Source organism: Gavialis gangeticus, unplaced genomic scaffold (assembly GCF_001723915.1).
Source record: "Gavialis gangeticus isolate Ggan-Ray unplaced genomic scaffold, GavGan_comp1, whole genome shotgun sequence".
In the NCBI taxonomy this organism is placed as follows: Eukaryota; Metazoa; Chordata; order Crocodylia; family Gavialidae; genus Gavialis; species Gavialis gangeticus.
In genome coordinates, this window is record NW_017729022.1 from 108584600 (window position 1) to 108604754 (window position 20155).

Consider the following 20155-nt stretch of genomic DNA (forward strand, 5'->3'; position numbering starts at 1 on the left):
AGGTTTCCTACTTGAACTATAATCAGTACAAATCTAAAAGCCATACACTTAGAAATTTGCTTATTAGCTATACTAAAGTAGGTTGTTTTCTTCGCATTTGTAGTTTTCTAAAGCGAAATCCTTTATATATTGACTTAGTAAAGTTTGTTTAAAATTATTTCTAACCAAAGAAGAATCATAAAAATCAACAACCATGTCCCCATAACTTTGTCAGTTCATGTTACCTGTAATCACATTTTCTGATTAGATGAATGTTAATGGCCTGATGAAAAAGATTAGTCTTCTAACAAGCAGGATGTTCATCTTGCAAACCTCCTTCAAGTACCAAATTATTTGCAAAAATGTTTGGTGAGTGTTAATGTTAAAAATGAGACCCTTATCAGTATAACAAATAAACCCAAATAAAACCCCCTTAACAATATCAACAATTAGCTGAGATAAGAAAAGGAACAGTTTGCATATCTAAGACACAGTACATTCCTATATCTAAGATACAGTACATTTTTTGTCTTCACAATATTCTATTATATACTCTGGGTAAATCTGATGCTTCTCAAATATGACAAAAATAGAGGGATCAGACTCCTTGTCCACACAACTATCATATAAGTTGATTGTATTAGTAGATTTTGATGGGGGACGAACATAGGTTATATTTCCTTTGACGAAATCTCCAACCAGAACCCGTGCCACAAACATCGTGTTCATTTTGGTAATAGAAGACCAACTGTAAGTGTGGGAATAACTAGCATCTCTTGCAAAGTAACTTCCTAGAAATAACAAAGACAGCATAAGGATACTGGAAGTGGGCTAGACTTCATACAGAGGCACAGAGAATGAACACTGCACGATAATACGTGATAAACCCAGCTCAAATTTCAGCAAAATAAAGTTCATGTCTATTCTCATTTAAGTACATGATAGTGGAAATGTCACAATGGCAGCTAAAGGTTTTGCTAGATGATTCCTTTTAATTTCAGAAGTCAGGCAAGAACAGACTGGATCAGAAAGAAATGTGATAAAAAGTGAGGATTAAAAAAAGAGATGAGGATTATGGGAAGAGTGAAAAATAAGTATAATACAAGGAATCACCAGTAAGAATGAAATAGCTTAAGGGAAAAAGTAACTCTTGTCTTCCAACAAAAGGAGTTACCATTTACTTAACTCTGCTAGAACAGAGGTCAAGAAGTTGGTAGACCAGGGGTCAGCAACCTGTGGCACGCGTGCCGAATGTGGCACATGGCATGGTTTTGATGGGCAGGAAGACCCGTGCCAGATCGAACAGACTTGCACTGCTGCTGCTGACCCAAGCAGAAGAGACTTGCCACTGCCAGCCCCCAGCCCCAGAACAACCTGACCACGCCAACAAGAGAGAACACAAGAACAACCCACACTTCCTTTTCCCTGCACTATAAATACTTCCAAAAGCTGATTACCATTGTGACAATTAGCATGGCAAAGATATCTAATCAGAGTCATTTCCTACTTGCCTTTCCCATAGCTGGTTCCATGGGCTCCGCAGATTCTCCAGTCAAAATTCTGAGTGCATATGGATTCCAGAAAGGAACTGCTGGTTCCATGGAACAGGAGCCGCTCGTATACATCCTTTCCTCCGTTGTTCTTTCTCATCTGCTCCTTTTGCCTGATGTGAAAAATACGTTGGTTAAAGAGACAGAATTCTCTTTGCACGCATACATTTGCATATGTAAGACGAATGAGGTTCAGCTATCATTGTTTTCATTCCACTGGCATTCAGATAAGGGCTGCTAGTCTGAAAATAAAGGGCATATGAGGTAAAAGATAGAGAAGGAAAGAAGAAAATTAATTTGGAGGCACTATCTGCATTTCCATTATCAGACCTCACATGGATTTTCAGAAACCATTTTACTGAGCAAGACAGCAATACTGAACCCCTCAGAAATGGCTCAGAATTAAAAGGAAAATAGAATCAGATAATCTGGAAAAAAAAGGAATATGAAAAAATTGCAAAAACAAGAAGCCAAGCCTGGTTTTTGAGGTTTTAAACAGTGATACCAATACTGGTTCATTGGTTAAAATGTCTTTTACTTGCATATGCCTTCACTTCAGTGGACTTTGCAGCTTCTAAAGGTTTAGAACAGGGCTGTCCAACTTCAGAGTCGCCTGAGCCACATGACTCTCCACATGGGCAGCCTCCACTGTGCCATGCTGTGGGCACCCCACACCACAGCACTGTGCTAGTCCCCCCCACACAACATGGGCATTCCCTTTTATCTTCCCCCACAACTGCATTATGCTGGCACTCCAGGTCCCTCCCAGCCACAGACTCACCCTGGGGTCACCCTGCACCTAACTATTCCCAAGGGGTGGGGGCAGGCAGCAAAAGCTGGAAGAGGGAGGAAAAGCCCAGGGACTCTGATGGCCACAGCAGGAGAGTGTTGGGAGAAGCAACACTCAGACCAGGAGCCCAAGAGCTACAGTTTAAGCCTTTGGGCACGACCAGTTGAACAGCTTTGGTTTAGATTATTGGATCTATCACCAACAGACTGTAACGGGACCTCTTCCCCCATTACCTGGAGCAAGTGCAGCCTGCAAGGAGCCCAATTAAGAAGGTTGCAGCAGAACACTTGGCTATTAGCAGCAAGCCAGGTCAGGTGACTGGAAGGGGAGGAGAAAGAGCCACACAAGCCTGAGCTTAGGGCTAAGGGTTCATACTGGTTTAGGACCTCACAGCAGAAGAAGCTTTGCAGGTGCAGTATGTGGAGAGGTAAGTTATGTTTTGTTTCTGTTGTTGTTTGAGCTATCAGGTGGTATTTGTAGGGATGGAGACCACACAGCAGGATGCTTGGGGCACTCTGTGTTTTAAGCTGTGTATAGGGTCAGGGGAAGTGAGCTGGCTACAACTAAGAGCACCAAGGCCTGGGCCCAAGCAGAGCCCACTGCAATGGAGCCAAGGACCCAGCAGATGGGTGGGGAAAAAAGAATAATAGAGACCAGAGATGAATACTGTCTGCTTGAGCTGGGGGTTTGGAAGCTGGCATGTGCAGGCCAAGCTGTGGCCCAGAGCACTGGGACAGAAACTACTGGAGAAGAGCTTGGAAGAGTAAGTCCCCATGAAGGGCAGCCTGTATGAGATGGGTATGAGCAAGGGCCTAGAGGGCAGCTTGTTTGGACCTAGGAGAAGGCAGCTTAGAAGGGCTGGTGCTCTAAAGTTGGGTGCAGGTGGGGCTGAGGGGCCAATGCTCAAACTAAGTAACTAGAACTAGAAGGGGTCACAGGGTGAAGTGCCTTGGAAACACTCCCTGCTGTGAAAGGCTAAGGCCTCTACAGAGCCCTACTAGCATCTGGTACCCAGTGGGCAACTAGGTACTAAAGATAAAAGGGGCCAAACCCTGGAAGATCCAGCACATCCAGACAGGAGTGAGAGCCCTACTCCTGTTGAGATGAGGATGAGTCAACTTGTAGCCTAATGATGAGCAGGCTGCAAGGCACCAAAAGCCAAAATCTGGGTATCTGACGACAGCCTAATAAATCTGTTAGCCACTTACACTTAAACATGGCAGGTGAGAGAGGAGGAGGTCAGATAGGGGAAACTGGAGTAGAACAGGTATCAGATGGCCCATAGTGGGCACTACAGCCATCCCTCAAGACTGAGCCCCTGTTACACAGACCTTAATCGTGCTCTATAGCCTGAGGGCGGGCAACAGTCTATAATTCCATGCTGTCCAACTGGAGGCCAAAGGCTTGTCAGTGCAGGGCTTCATGGAGCTCCGAACTACAGCACTGACACAGCTCTGGAACCCAGGAAGTGAATGCTGCAGCAACTCACTCAACCATCCCCTTGTCTACTGCCAAGTTTAAGGTTTTTTGATTGCTGTTTGTGACTCCAATCAGTGCCAAAGGAAAGGTGAAGTGAGCAGTGGCAGTATTCACCCCCTGGGTTCCACAGCTGTGCTGACACAGTGGCTCAGAAAGCTGCACCAACAAGCTGCTGCCCTGCCACTGGAGGTGGGTTGTCCAGCTTGCAAGGAGCCCATATCTAGCCTGTAAAGCTAAATGAATTGCTCTAAGTATATTACATGCCTCTTCCCCAATAGCAATCATTATTAAATTGGCTGATTTTGCTGCAAATAAAGTAAAAAAACAGCTACAACACCTGAGTAATAAAAAATAAACCAAACTGTAATGCACTGCAGCTCAATATTGGCTATCTTAAACAAAGAGCCCTTTCAAGGAGCTAACAATATGTAACCTTAACAATATGTAACATGGAAATTATATCCATTAAAAGATTTGATCTGCTCTAGCAACTGTATTAAGGCACAGGTAATGGACACAGTCTCCTCTTGAACATGAGTAACCAGTTAAAGCTCTACTATTATAGATAACTTACAATATTCAATCTAACAAATGCAATGAATGTACCTTCATCCCAATTCTGTCCTATTCGCATCCTTTTACTTTTTCTGGAAGTGTTTTTTAAGGCTCCCTACATAGAAAATGGGATATCTTCTGTATAGCAGATGAGCTGCCTAAGACAAGGCTCTGCAGTAATTCACTAAGAGCAACTGATAGCGCATTACTTGCCAGAAGAGATGGAATGGCTCTTCTAAAAATGCCCTTAAGTATTTGTACAGCTAAAACAAGTTTTTGCATTCTATTCTGTGCAACTTCCATCAAAATTAATGTCAGTCACCACTACACAGCCACAGGAAAGCAGGCCTTGGAAGTGAAGTCCCCATCTCTATTGTAGAAACCAAGATAAAGCAATAAATCGGATACAAACCACTGAAAGACTTGCCAAAGGGATGGGTTCTGAATCCTCTTCATACAGTGGATAACATAACCTTTCATTGTCTGTTGAAACAGCTTTGCAACTGTAGCGTATTCAGAAGATTCTTTAGGGATCACCACTGCCTATAAAATATCAAACCACAGCCAAAGGTTATGCAAAAAGAACAGCTGGCTCAAGGCACAACAGGTGAATATACTTTTAAGAGCCAATGAGGACAAAAAATATTTTGAGTGAACTTAGTTCTGTTGCTGATGTGCAAACAGATAGGATAGGCAGCTGATTCATCCTGTTCTACCATTGTACCTCAACTCTCTTGAGGGAAGGTGAGTGAATTATGTATTCAAAGTGCCCAAGTATGTGAGGATAAGACAGATATTCCTTCTAAAATCTCAAAGGACAGGATAACCAGGAACAATAACTACAGATATGACTGCTTTAAATTTAAGAAAGCTGTTTCAAATGCAAAACAAGCTTTTATACATTTATTCTTCTTGGGTATCTAGGGTATCAAAATAGGATTCAGAATAAACCAAGCTGCATTGCAAGAGTTAAATATCCAAACAAATGTACATTATACTTTATAACTGCTTAAATAAGTGTCCATAGACATGGTGCATCTTCATGGTTAGCAAAAATGAGTGCCAAATTTACAAAAGAATATATTTATTTGCATGCAAGAACCAAGCAATTAAAAATATAATTTCCTTAAAGAATATTTAAATGCAACAAATCTAAATTTTAAAATCTAAATTATATAAATCAAGGTTTCTTGCTAGCTTGCTCTAATGAGTTTAGATCCTTTTTTTTTTTTAACCACATTTATGTATTCAATTCTATACACAGAAATTTTTATGAATTTGTTATAGTTTTCCATGTATAAAATCTAATGATTGGGGGTGTGGGTTGTCCTAACTGCGTATCTATCCCACTTCTATAGTGGGGAAAGCAGGAGCAGGGGAGTGGGTGGCCCTCACTCCCTGTTCCTCCGAGCCTGCCACAGTCAGGTGCATCTCCAGAACTCCTTTCCCCTTGGCCATGGAGCACATGCAACTCTAGCCCATGCTCAGCCATACTGCAGTGTCCTAGGGCTGGAGCTGTGCCACTGCTGACTGGCTGGGAAGATGACTGAGCATGCATATGCTCCATGCCTGGAAGGAAATGAGCTACAGCCATGCCTAACTGGGTGGGGATTGGGCTCAGGGTCAGAGCCACAGCAGCTGCGTGCTTGCCTCCACTCCATCGTTTACTCAAATTCAAGATGAGGATCTTCTCAACTGGGGGGTGGGGAGGGGAGGGGACTCATCTTGAATTCAAGTAAATACAGTATATCAAAGGACCTTGGCCTTTTTCTTTGTTCAGGTGGTTACCTGTACACTATACCTGAGACTACAATCATTTGGTAACAATTTATGTTGCATGCTCCTTAAGGTGCATGTGAATCAAAGACTTGGAAGTGAATGACTCAACATCCCATGTGTCATAGGTGCATCTTAAAAAGGGAAGGTGTGGATATTCGGGGAGGTAATATGAAATCCACAGCTTTGCTTGTAATGATCATTGATATAGTTGAATTTTCATTTCTGATCTTGTGGGCGTATGAAAATGATTTAGCTATGGTACCTGCACATGCTTGAAAAGAGAATTTTATGTTGTAGAACTGCATCCAATTTACTTTGATTCACCAAATCTTTATATATTTGTTTAAAATATGCTCAGACACCTTGCAGATCAAAAAATAGCATTTAGAATAAACCAAGCTGTGTTTCAAGGGTTAAGTCTTTAGATTTATTAAAAAGCAGTATTTTAAAAAGATACAGTAAGTGTCTTTAATACAAAAAGATTTTAGAGAGCCACTTTACAATATAACCCACTAGCAGCACTGAGTACACAGACTAGATTAAAACGTACAATAGGTTGAGTTCAGCTCCCTCCATGGTACAATGTATCCAAGTTCTGTGATGAGGACAGCAAATTCCACAGCAGCAGAAAGTACATCAGTGTCTTGTGGCACCAATTCATTTACTTATCCAGGAGAATAAAAATACATTTAGGCTTTTCTTATTCCACCCATTCAAAGATATTCCCACCTTTTCTGTAGCCTCAGCCTCATCCAATGAGTCTTATTTTCCCCTTCATCCTACTAACGTTCTTGGGTAAAGTAGAATTCAGACATTTTTTGTTGGCCTGGTGAGCACAGAGGTGCGACTTTTTTTTTTTTTTGCAAGAGATGATGAGCATTCTCTTGCTACCTGGTTCAGAGGACTTGCTGTTGTTGGTTTTGGAAGAGGAGACTTACTAATCTTTATTAACCACGTGGAACAGGACCACAAAATGGAGACGCTTGTCAATCTATCCAAGCCAGGCACAGCATGGACATGCATGCTTTGGAAGCTCAAAAGGGAAGGATTCCCTTGGAACTAGAATTTTAGGAAAGATGGAATCCCACTTCCATGTTTTTAGAGAGCCCTCGCTCATCCTTAAAAGCAGAAGCTGCAGTTCTTCTATATAGTGGCTTTGAATGAAGGTAGTAACATGCCTGCCACCCATCATTTGTACCAAGGACCTCCTTGCTATGTTAGTTCAATTCCAAGCCTCCTCCTGATTTCTGAAACCAGTTCCCCAGAAGCAAATTCTATGGAATCTTCTTGTTGGCACAAACACAGACAGGAAAAGTAAAGATGCTGCTGCCAGGAAGTAGAATGAAGACACGAAGAAAATGTTGGTCCCACAGAAAAAGTTTGAAGTGAATCCTATCTTGCCTATACATAACAAAACAATACTTTAGTTGCCAAGCAGCAGAAACACTTACTTCATTGAAGTAATTCAACCTACTTATAAATGATGGTTCTGACTATTGTTTAAGGCCAGCTAAATTTCACTATACGCAAGCTACAAGCTTTTTTTTTTTTTTTACTGGTATCATAATATTTTTGCTCTTCATTACTTTTTCTCTATAGATCTTAGAAAGTGCTTGAAGAGGACTAAGCATTAGTACCTTCATAATACAGGTGGGAATATATGAGAGAGAGAGGTAGGTTAAGCATGTTGTCAAAAAAGAAAAAGCAGATAGCTGTTAACATTGTAGTCATTTCACCTTCTTTTAGCAGAGACATTTGTTCTGCATTACAAAAATTAACACTGCAATAACCACACAGAAGGAGGTAAAGCCTCTGACATGGAAGATGCACAGATTCCATGTTAAGAATATCAAACACCGGCCAAAGGTGGTGTTGACAAGATCATAGTTCATCTGTTGCTCTTTTGTTTCTTTTCAGCTTCTAATTCCATTTGGTCTCCATTGAATTAATTAACAATAATGGAAAGAATTCACAATATCTGATTTCCTAACAGAGACTATCTGTGTCTAACAACATATTTAAGCCTTTCCCTTGGATAGAATCTTTCATGCTGCAAAAAGGCTTTAGAGAATAAATTCTTCAATGGCTGTTGACAAGCAAGGAAAAACAGAGGGGCTTCTTCAGTCTTTTTGTGCTTCTCTTGAAGTGATTGTTTCAGATGTAGCCAGACTTGCTGAAAGCTTCAATATCTGAACTGCAAGAAATTCATCAATTTTGAAGCATCGGGTGTTATGAAGGATACCACACAGTAATGCAGATTCCCAGCCAGTCACAAAATAGTAAAAGCAAGATTCACTACTGTAATAAGTGTTTTTGGGAAGGTTCAGGCTCAGATCAGTGATGCTCCTACCTGGACTGGATTTTAAAAATGAGTAATATTTCACATCTTAGTATCTTCAGTCTTAGTAAATTCATGAAGCATACAAGCTTCTGAAAAGTGACAAAGGTAATAAAGGCAAACTCCCTCCTACCTCCCCCACTCTTCTTTCCATATGAAATGTACTTAGTTTAAAAGCAAAAAAAAAAAAACATTCTTCTTGAGTGGTCAACCCTGGCAACTGAAGTGAGGTTTTGAGAACAAAATGGGGTGCACCGTAGGTTCTATATTGCTGTCATCCCTTGTCCATAACATGGTTCTGCAGGTCAGATACTGCCTCCAGATAAACCTATTGCACTTGTGAAAGTGTACCCAACTAGAATTTTGGCTATGATTTGAAAAGGAAAATAAGGGAAGAGGTAAGCACCCAAATTCCTATTGAATTTTAAAATGAACTGGGCGCTCAACTCTCTAACAATCCATCATCTCTTCAGATATTTAGGTACTTCACACTTATTTACCACGTCATTACTAAAATAAAAAAGATTCAGAAACCTTGGTACATTTGAGGATTGGGACCTAAATACTTATCTTTGTTCTGAAGTCTCCTGATAGGACATGGATATGCAAAAGATTTCTCAAATCTGTGGTGTCATTTTTACATATTTAACTTTCCAACACAGAACAACTTAGAATTCTAAGTACTTAACAAATGGCTTTAGTGCAGGGTAAAAGGGGAAGGGGCTTCATTGCACAACAGGTGCACTCAGTGATGGAAAGTTAACACAGGACAGCAGGGCCTAGTGAAAAAGAGGTATGTCACTGCAATTTAGTTTCCACGCAAAAGGAATATTCCCAGACAGTTACCACTGAGCAGACGATGCGATGCAGTAAAACCCTGTCCCCTTCTATCCTGTGTGTGTCCAAACTCGAAGGAATTTCTCTCCCAAACTAGTGTCAGATTCTGAGAGACATATTTGTGTTGTGCTCCTTTTGCCAATAGTAATTCATGGTAAAAGGAACTATTCAATGTGAGTGAGAGTATCAGAATCTTATCTGTAGAACCTAAAAGACAGCTAAAAAACTACTAGAACAGCTCTCTTCTAGTTGCTTCTCACTGTAGCTCCAGCATATGAATAGCTGGAGAACTCTGCTGTCCAACTGACCACAGTCAGCAGAAAATCCCAAAATTTATTCTTGTCACCATAGAGAGAAAGCTACTGTAAAACCAACCTGAGAATCGGGCTCTAATGCCCACTGCTACTTCTATACCCATCAGGAAGTATATGCCCATGTGATCTGGCCAATGCCAGACAGAACTGGCAACATATCCCAAGGTGCTGGACTCTGTCCTGTTCCTTAACCACAAAATCTCTATCAACCCAACAGTGCAGAGGTTCTCAAGGGGCCCTTCTTAGACTCAGGGCACCCCTCAGAACATGCTTTTAGCTTGTCACCTTTTTACTGCAGTTTTCTCATTTCTTGCAATACTTCTCTTGCAAAGACCACTGAAAGACCACAGCAGTTCAGAATGTTTTCGACATATTGTATCGGAGTTTCTGTATGAAATCTCCGGGTTTATCTTGTGAATCATCTGTAGGTGTTAGCACACCAAACGATAATAATATCTCAAGGCACCCCATGGCACCCTTAAAAGGAGCTCACAGTGCCCCAGGATGCCATGGTAACCTTGGTGGAGAATCACTCCAATAGAGAGATTCTTTGCAATCCATCTGTAGGAAAAATAATTGGACACCACTGAAACTGCTAGTAAAAATGCCTAGCTATCCAATGGCACTGCATTTATTTGCTAGTTTTATTTCCTTGGGTATATATTTAATGTTAATCTTGTGGGTTTTTTTAAAGGTATGAAGAGAGAGATATTTGACAAGCTATGGGGAGGACAGTAAAGGTGCAAGTTTAGATGAAAACAGATTTAAATGTGTTTTTTATAATCAACATCTCTTACTTTCTCCTATCATAAGAGACTGGTCTATGCGCGCATCTAAAAATGTGGTCCATTTAATGGTACTATATGTCTTGGGATAGAAGTGAGAAATCTCCATATCCCATTACCTTAGTCACCAGTCCAAATCTAATCCAGTAAAGACCATGGTGGCATTATCTCTTAGTTCTTTGATCTATATGATGAGAGCTGGTAATCTCAGCCCAGTTCCTAATAAACAGAAGTGCATTTCACGAAACCTACCAACTCAGTTGGCACCCATAGTTCTAAGTCCATGATCCAGATTTTTACAAACATATTTAGGTACTTAAATTCAAAGAAATCAATGGAAGTGAGGCCCACAGCAGTATCTTCAGAAGCCTATGGGCATTGCTTTGAATTACTAAGTGACTGAATAGTGTTAAAAGTATGTCACTTAGGAACTACATTCCCAGGTTGTGAATGCTTCACCAGATGTGGTAATTAAGCCGTGTCCTTTACATTACTGTGTACTTCCATCACAAAAATCAGGATGCAAACAGCCTAATCTCACTGAAGGCAAAAGAAGAAAGCAAATACCTTGTACCCAGTGTCAGGCAGTGCAGATTTGTCCCAGTCTTTGGGATAGTTTGGACTTAAAGTAGCAGTCTCCACTTGGCTGTTTGCAAAATAAAAAGAAACCCAGAGATGAGTCTTCGTTATGTCTACTATTGCCTGGAACCTTCTCCCAAACTGATTTTCCCCCAGAATAAGCCTCTTTTACTCCCCTTTGTATCCTTGCAAAAGTTTCATTTTGTTCTCACAGACTGTGAAATGAGTATCATTCACGGAATCTGGGTTTCCAGTAGGAATCATTCCCCAGTGTCTTTTGGATGTCACTTTTCAGTTCTTTACAAAGTTTTTCATGAAAGACAAATGCCCATCACCAGCAGCCTTGTCAGCTTTGACAGGCTGTACTGCAGGAACTGGCAAATTCCCATTCACATGAGTGACTGCATCATTGCACATTGTTGCAGCCATCTAAAAACAAGCATTGTTTGCTGTATCATTCCACCAAAGCATGCAGCTCTTCAAAACTTACAAGTGCAGAGTCCTCTACAGTACAGTCTACTACAATGGCAATCAGCAAAGCAAAACTCCCAAGACCATCATAGGCCTTCTCTAGTGGCAGATGCTAGTCTACAGAGGAGTGTTTTGTTTCACAGTGAAATAAACAAGATCTAACATGTTGTCAAGTACCCTTTCTTTATCTTCTCCACATCTTCGGAAGACACAAATTTTGGCCGCCGGCGGACCTCTCTTTGAGTTTGATAAAGGACGTTTTTCTGGACCATTTCTTGAAAGAGATTAAATAATAGTTGTAGTAGTAATAATAAAGTCATATGTAAACACATTTTGTACAGCAAGAGTTAAAAAACAAAACCCCACCATTTAAAAAAAAAAAAAAAAAAAATCAATTAAAGGGTACTTCTAAACTTCCTGGTTAGGAACAGCAGCATATACTGTTATCTCAAATTTCTGTCTATTCCCTGTAACCTCTTCAACTTCCCTGTCCCTCCAAAACACGGGTGCTCAGCCTCTAGCCTGCAGACCAGATATGGTCTACAGGCCAATGTCTATCCACTCCATGGGGCTCCCCGTGGATCTAGAAACTTGGTAGCAGGAAAGTGGTGCCAAGCACTCCCTTGCCAGCAAGTTTTTGGATTGGGTGCCCAATCCCAGAATGCAGGGCTAGGTGGAGGCAACCATGGGCACTAGGGCCCAATCCCAGTACCTTGCCCTCCCACCTCACACTGTGTCCCTGGCCAGGGCCCAATCCTGGTGGTTTGGGGCCAGACCCCCCAAGGACCAATCCTGTCATGCAGGGGCAAGAGGGGGTGGTGTCAGGGCCCACTCCCAGAACTTGGGACAGAGAAAGGATAGTGCAGAGCCCCAGGGCCCAATCATGACATGTGGGGCTCCATCCAGCTCATGGAACAGCCCCACACCACCCATCTGGCCTGTGGAAGCCAAAAGGTTGAGCAGCAGTGTTCTAAAACTCACTTGCTTCCTCCATGTCACTTTATATTTTTGAAAGTTCACTTTAAACAGCACAAATATGGTTCCCCCCCATACTTTCCCAGTGTCTTTAAAGAAAGGCTCTTTCTCTTTTTTCCTTTCTTGTTTTAGCTTCATTTAAACCTCAAGTGGAGTTAGTGACTAGTATATAAAGGAGGAAGATTAGTTTGGCATGGAAGACAGGCAACTTCCTGAGTGCCATCTACCCAGATCCCTCTTCTGCAAAACAAATATAATAATAATGATGACAGAGGACTGTAAGAATGCCTATGTTAATGTTTATAAAGCACTTAGATTTCCAGACTACAGCTGCTACAGAAGCATGGCAGGTTTCAGCTGGGATAAGTACTCTTATGACAAACTTGTTGGAAGCTTAGAATTAAGACTGCAGGATCTGGCAGGGATCGGGGGGAGGTGAAATCGTGATCTCATTGAGTAAGAACCAAAGAATTGATGGTCAAATACAAGGCAGAGGTGTCAAACTCACTTGTACCCCCACCGGATTTGAATCATGAGTTCTTTGTGAGCCAGATCCAGACCCCCCACCAGCAGGATTAATGGCAAGGGTGGGAGCCACTGTCTCCTCAGGGAGTCAGGGGGAGTTAACAACTGTTTCTTGGCATGCTGCTCTCAAAATGTGTTTCCCAATAGGACTCTACACCCTGAAATTCAACAGCATGCCCACTTGCCCTACCCCTACATCCAGCCCCATCCCAAAGCCCCGCAGACTGGATCATATGGCTCAGCAGGCTGTATGTTTGACACCCCTGCTCTAAGGGAAGTGTCTTCCTCAAAAACATTCTTTTTCCCTACTTTGTGCACCTTATCAATTCTTCTCCGCTGAATTCTGTCTTTGTTCCATTGTGCAATCACTCTCCCTGAATACTTATTTACATTTTCTCTACTTTACAGATTGTGGATTTCTGTTTTCTCACGATCTTGCACCCTCCCTAGACTACATTCCTCTTTCTGTATAGCCATCAATCCAACCCTATATACTGTAATATTTCTTCTCTGTAGTACTTCTCCCAGCAAAATACTCTGACTCGGTACATGAAGGTTACTCAAAATACTGTGTTTTCTCACATACAACACACAACTTTTTCCCAAAAAACAGCTCTTGGAAACTGAGGTGCACATTGTATGCAAGTAATATGGCAAGAGCAGGTTTTGCCAGTTTACTTGGTGAAACAGAACGTAGACTCTGCAGCAAACCATTGTTCTACTTCCTATGAGCAGGTTCAGCTTTCTAGCTCATTTACTACAGGAAAAGATTTTTTATTCATTTTGCTTTTCAAAAATAAGGTGTGTTTATATTCTGGAGTGTTTTATATACAAGAAAATACAGTAAGCTAAGGTGCTATGCGTTATATGGGTACAATACCTTTAAAACAGATCTGATACTGTTGAGAGCCAGTCTGAAAGTCTACAGTTTCATTTGGATCTGCTAGAAATAAATTCTCCAGATCATTAGAAGTTAGTGAGGAAGGTCCATGGCTTCCATCCTGTAGAATGGAAAAGATTAAAAAAAAAAAAAGCACTGATTAAATCTTTCTAGAGAAGACAAACTCTATATAACTACTTTTCTTCACTCCCTGATAAAGATGAGCAATGAATTCTGACCTCTGCTGGTAAAGTGATAAAATGTATATTATTTCTGTTTATGGTAGTAAAAAAAGACAGATACTAGTCCTTTCTAAAACAAAGGGTTCTTAATTGCTAAATGACACATTTTAAGATGCCTAGTTACTCAGTAAGTCCAAACTTAGCTAATGCTGTTAGGATGCACACGTTAGTATCAGAGGAGAACGGATTTCATAAATCCTCACATAAGTGAATGACAGGGATCTTCAGGATGGATTCTCACCTGTTTTCCATACTCAATCCACTGGCCTTGATCATTTTTCCAATACCAAATCCACTTTGTCGTCAGTATGAATTTTGGAGGCTTTGTAACAGATGATGGTGTAGAAAGGCGACGAAGATTAGCAAAGGCATACATCATTTTTTGAAAATTGATGTTCCGAACTGGAAGGCTATAAAAGATAAATTCATAGAATTCATACAAGAATGGACTCTGCATATTTATTCTCTTTAGCCCAAATCCCTTCATAATATGTGGCCATCTGTGTTTAATGTTGCTTATAAAAGGAAGATGTCTTTTGCAGTATATACCAGAACTACTATAGTTTCCCAATTGTTGGGATGTCTTGATTCAGGAACCTCAGATCCTTCTGACTGAACTCCATCCAACCTGCAAAAGAGCTGACACTATTCCTATATCATTAACCAGAATTGTCCAAGATGTCCATTGCTTCATCCCTAACTTTCCAACTTTTGCGGGGTAACTAACTAAAATGTGTATGATGCTACTTACTTGTGTTTGTATCTTCCTCACTAGGAGAAAATAAATTGTGTGGTCCTGAAGTTCTCAGCAATAAAATCACTGGTTTCTCAGTGTCGTCCTCACATTTGCAGTTACAAAAACTGGCCACATTTTTGGATTCTGCAGGCTGTATTTGGCCTTCAGGCTGCACTTTGAATTCACTGGCTTTTAATTCTAAAGAAGGTTTAAAGTTTAACTGGGGATGGATTAGTTCCAGTTCTATTATGAAAAGTACTTCAGAATTCAGCCTTCTTTGGAGGACAGTGCCAAAGATACTTGGCAAATCCCTTTGCTTTCTAGATAGACAAAGTGAGAATATCCAAGTAACCACTGATGGCCAGCCCTCGTCTTCAGACCCAGTGCACCATGGGTAGAAGGATAAGTCCCTCTAAGATGGAGCATCCCAACAAGCAGTTAACAGGAAGATAAGGAAGGTAAGTGGTCAAATTGGACACTCCCATTCTTCACAATAAGTGCTTCATAAAAAAGTGTCATGTGCATTTTGGGTTTTTTACTTTAAAAAAAAAAAAAAGTTGGAAAGTTAGAGATGCACTAGATACTACAGACATGTCATTAGTCTATAAAATCATAACCAGGATTGGCCCTAGCTATTTCACTTGCCCTGGGTGAAATAAATATTGTTGCCCTATCCAGCTCTCATATTCACATAGCTTAATGGTCAATACCAGTCAAAAGCTACTAGCTGGAACCAACTTCCAAGCAAAGTGGTGCTGGCTCCTACCCTGGGGGTCTTTAAGACGAAGCTAGACAATCACTTTGCTGGGGTTGTTGGACCCCAGGACTTTTTCCTGCCATGGCAGGGGGTCCGACTTGATGATCTGCTCAGGTGCCTTCTGACCTTACTAACTATGAAACTCTTAACTCAGCTCCAGAAATTCCCCCTACCCTCTCCTTCAATTCCACCACCTTCAGCAATTGCTCTGCGTAACCATATGATGGGCCAGTCCTGATCTTCAACACACTGTACAGGTTATTCCAAATGGGCAAGCATTGTCATGGAGCCATCTGCTGTCTAGCTGTTCTCCATTCTCCTTTTCACATTTTACTTTCCCCCTGTCTTCTCCCAAATCCTGTTCACTGAAAAAACTCATTGACATTCTTAAGAGGTCAGTAAAAATCTTTCAGCAGTAGTCTTCTCCATGGGCTTTAACATAGTACTACAGGTTACTCTTACATGGCTTAGCAAAAAAGGATCCAAACACCATGATACCTGCTATTGTTCGGGTCACAATAGGCCTTTTCAATTTCCTCCATTTTGTCAAGGTCGTTCCAATTTACTCCATTAAATACCTGCCATCGATAAGGCAGATGGTAATGAAGCATCCTGCATTTTTCTACAAGGAAAAGGGAAACACAGCAAAAGAATCATGCAACCTTGAAGCAAACCAATGGCAAGACAGTGAAATAAACCAAGAGGCCAGCAGCAGCCGAATCCTTTTTATCCTCTGTCCTTTCCCTGTTTTTAATTTTATGCCCATTTATCCTGGGGTAAATCAAGAGTTAATCCATTAATGTGAACTTAGCACTTGAGAATACCAGAGTACAAACATATCCCCTCTGATTAGGGAAGCAGCATAAGCATAATTTATTATTGATTTTAGGTCCTAGAATCCACACATCTTTCTTTACCTAGGTATTGACTGTGGCAGAGCTGAAACCAGCAAAGTTGAGAGTAAATTTGTTGACAAATCACTTATCAAAAGGGCAGATATACAGCATGAAGCTCCCAGGGAACCCTGGTGATATAGTTTTATTTTTATTTCTCCCTCAGCTTCTAAAGGAGTTTTGGGGTCAGTGGCCTAACAGAAAATAAATATGGCTACCATCTGACATGCACATTCATCTGTTGTAGGTACTGATATACATGACGGCTTCATAGTCAAGACAGAGAATCTGATGACTTCATGTTCTTGTTTTTTTCTTCTGTCTTTTAAAGAATTAATTTTGAAGTATGATGTCTAATGCCTAAAGTATTCTGCCCATGAAATTCCTGTGTAATGCCTCCTGCATCGAGCAAGTTCTGAACTGGAAGCCTTATCTCAGTCTTTGGCTATCCTCTCAATATCTTCACCACTCTGATCATCTTTTTGTATTACTGACTTGAGACCAGTTGGGCACAGTTATCAGCTAATGTACTTTAAGACTCACCCCTACTAACTTAGGGTTGTGAAATTTCCATTTTTCAGTACCAGTCAGACACCAAGGGTAAGTTCTGAGGATAGCAGAGGACCTTATTCAGAAGACTTACCTTTATGTTTGCAGAACTTCCAGATGTGGAATAGGCAAATCTCATTACATTTATTCACATCATTGCTCCTAGCAGTTTTATGAGCAGAGTCAGCTTTTGCAGCTGTGAGAAAGAAGACAATCCAGATCTTATCAAACTTTATTACTCCTGTGTATTGGGCTATGCCCTGTTACTGAAAGTAGGACCAAGCAGTAGAGTTAAAACAGTGGTGCTCAATCTTTCTGCCCCACAAGCAACGTAAGTGGCATGGGGCTCATCTATGGGTCAGATCCCCTCCCTGTGGACCAGTCTGGCTGCCAGGAACCTGCCCCCCTCCATTGGGATTGGACCAGGAAGGCCTGGTGCCATGCCACCCCCTCCTGCCCTTATCCACAAGGGAACAGGCCTCAGGGGCCTGGCACTGCCCATTCCTGCCTCTGCACAGCAGGATTGTGTCCTGGGGGCCTGGTGCCCCCTTCCCACACCACAACTGGGTCCTGTGCTGCCTCCACATCTGAGCATTGGGCCCTGGGGCTAGCACCACCCCTATCTGGCCCTGTGGACCACATTACATGGGGGCCATGGGCCAGATCTGACCTACATGCCAGCAGTTGAGCACCCAAGTTAGAAAGCTACGGAGCCCCAGATAAGAAGTTCAGAAGGAGGAGGAGCCAGGGGCTATGTAAACTTTGCACCAGAGGCAGAAGGTCAGTCTGACCTGGGCAAAGCTGGAGGCAGGAGCTCTCTACTGGGAGCTGAAGAAAACAGAGTTGGGAACTGGAACCCAACTCAGACTGTGCAAAAGAAGAAGTAGCTCCTTGCATAAAGCTGAAAAGCAGGACCAGAGATGAAGGGAACTATGCATAGACCAGGAGGGCCCAAGCTGACAGAAGCCAGTGGGACCAAGCAGGAGCCTGGGGAGGGCTTTTAGAAAGGCTCTCCCAGCTGCAAATTAATTGTGGTGGAGTTTTGCTCACTGCATTTTGAGCCCTGAGGCATGGGGGAGGCCACTGAGGGCACTTGGGGAAGGTAGTGCAATTGACAAAGGAAGTGGGGAGGGCTTAGCTTGAGGGGCACAGGTCCAGTAGGCAGAACTGAATTTGAGAGAAATGATTGCAGGGAGACGGAACTGAGGGGCAAAGGAGTCACTCTGGTGGACTGGGGCAGCCTCCCAAGTTCAAAATTAACATCAAAGGTGTGCCAATAGAGCACAGGGAGGCACCCTGATTAACCAAAGGAGAAGAGAAAGGTAATATAGTGGCCACCAGGAGGTGTTGTATCTACCTTTAGTGGGGAAGTCCCAGTTATACCATGCCAAACAAACAGCCATGGAAAACACCTTGCAAGTGAAAGAATTATAAAGACTTGATTCTCTCCATGTTATCTAGGAGGCCAAAAGGAGCTGTTTGGGCCTGGTGCAAGTCATGGCTACACAGCTCTCATTTAAATTGCTGGCACTAAGGGCAGGGGGACAGGAGGAGGGCAAAAAAAATGTACAACTATAAAATACTATGTAGCACAGGGAGTGGTAACCTATGGCCCTCCGGCTGGATCCAGACCTCAAAGATGCTAGATCTGGCTCAGGAAGGTCTGACCTGGTCCAAGGCAACACGGGGATTTGGGAAGCAGGGAGCTGTGCCAAGCCACCTGTCCCCTCTGCAGTACAAGCACCTTCAGCTCTCAGGGCTGAGAGGGAAGAGGGACAGAGACTTACAGCTCACAGCAGGGAGGTGGGTTGCAAGCTCTGGCCTGGGGCAGCAAAATATCGCTGACCTCTGATGCTGGGCATTGTAACTGCCATTCTAATGAGCTGCCAAGCCACCCCCTGAGGAGCTAATGGAAAATGGATGAAAGAAATCTCCAACCTCAAGGGTGGGGAAAAAAGAGTGGGAAGAGGCATTGGGGTTCTACAGTAGGCTCTGGTTCCTGAAGATCTAGACTATAAGGCTCCTAGAAGCAAATCAAACCCTCATCTGTGCTCCAGTCATTTCTCAGCTCCTGTAGCAATGTTAGCCTTCCATCATGCCACTATAACTGGAGTCAGAACACTAATGACAAGCAGCTTTTGAACCACACTCTTACCCAATGGACTTCAATTAAATCAAACTGTTTTTTTTGCCAGCTGACAATCTGGCTTGTAATGGCCAATTCAAATAAAAAAGGCAGGGTAGATGTGCATCTTATAGACTGAAGTAGGCAGTTATTTCGGCGGGAGGACCACTTCACAAGTTTTGGTAAGGCATCGGGCACCACAAGAATAGCCCTGCCCCTTGATGGGTGCCCCACCCCCAGTCACCATCTTGTGACCGAAAATCCCTCCCTCCTAACCTCTGATCTTTCTCCCCTTGCCTAGGAAGTACTCCTTTTGGAGCTGGGGGGTGTTCCTTGTACATTGTGTGTGGAGGGGTGGAGGGTATGGTTGGGGTGTGTAGGTATGGTGCAGGTGGGGTGTGTGTGGGTGTGGGATGTGTGTAAAAGGTGTGTGGTTGTGGTTGACAAAGGTGTGGGGTATGTGGAACTCGTGTATGTGTGGGGGTATGGTGGGGGGAGTGTGAGGGGTGTGTGTGTGGAGTGTAAGTGTGGATGTATGTGGCAGATATGGGATGTGTGGTTGGGGTGTGTGGGACAGTATTGGATGTGTGTGTGGGGGTATGGTAGGGGTTGAAGTGTGTGACAGGATGTGGGTGCATGTGTGGAGGGGTAAGTTCCCTTTTCTAGATGAGCCTACAAGCTTCCCTTCATAAATCTTCTGGATACAAAAAAGCATGGACTTAATATAGACATTGGATTTATGACACATTACAAACTGCCTCATCTGATTCACCAGGTTCCTGCCTGAACTTACCACTTACACATTTCTCTCTACTTCCTCTCCTCACCTCCTTGTCTACCCTTTGCCTTTCTAACTTCCACCTAGATTCATAGATTCATAGATTCATAGATTAAGGGTCGGAAGGGACCTAGTAGATCTTCTAGCCCGACCCCCCGCCAGGGCGGGAGAACAACAAAAAACCCCAAAAAGAGAAATGGGACTCAAACGAGTCCAGCCAGGTAGGCATCCAGCCTCTT

General features: G+C 42.5%; 1 protein-coding gene across 3 annotated transcripts in view; it reads right to left on the bottom strand.

Annotated features, from left to right (window-relative positions):
- Window positions 1-461: 461 nt before the first annotated feature.
- Window positions 462-20155, bottom strand: part of LOC109296528 (zinc finger CCCH-type antiviral protein 1-like) — a 40837-nt gene continuing 21143 nt past the window's right edge. The window contains exons 5-13 of one of the 3 annotated variants that reach the window (XM_019515947.1): window positions 17108-17209; window positions 16070-16193; window positions 14320-14488; window positions 13837-13957; window positions 11634-11730; window positions 10974-11052; window positions 4766-4896; window positions 1491-1642; window positions 462-770 (exon numbers count right to left, since the gene is read on the bottom strand). In XM_019515947.1, coding sequence (XP_019371492.1) covers window positions 487-770; window positions 1491-1642; window positions 4766-4896; window positions 10974-11052; window positions 11634-11730; window positions 13837-13957; window positions 14320-14488; window positions 16070-16193; window positions 17108-17209 — 1259 coding nt within the window. In that variant the 3' untranslated portion in view covers window positions 462-486. Of the gene's footprint in view, window positions 771-1490; window positions 1643-4765; window positions 4897-6532; window positions 8073-10973; window positions 11053-11633; window positions 11731-13836; window positions 13958-14319; window positions 14489-16069; window positions 16194-17107; window positions 17210-20155 lie in introns of those variants that run through there. The other 2 variants (XM_019515949.1, XM_019515948.1) reach the window with 2 other exon arrangements.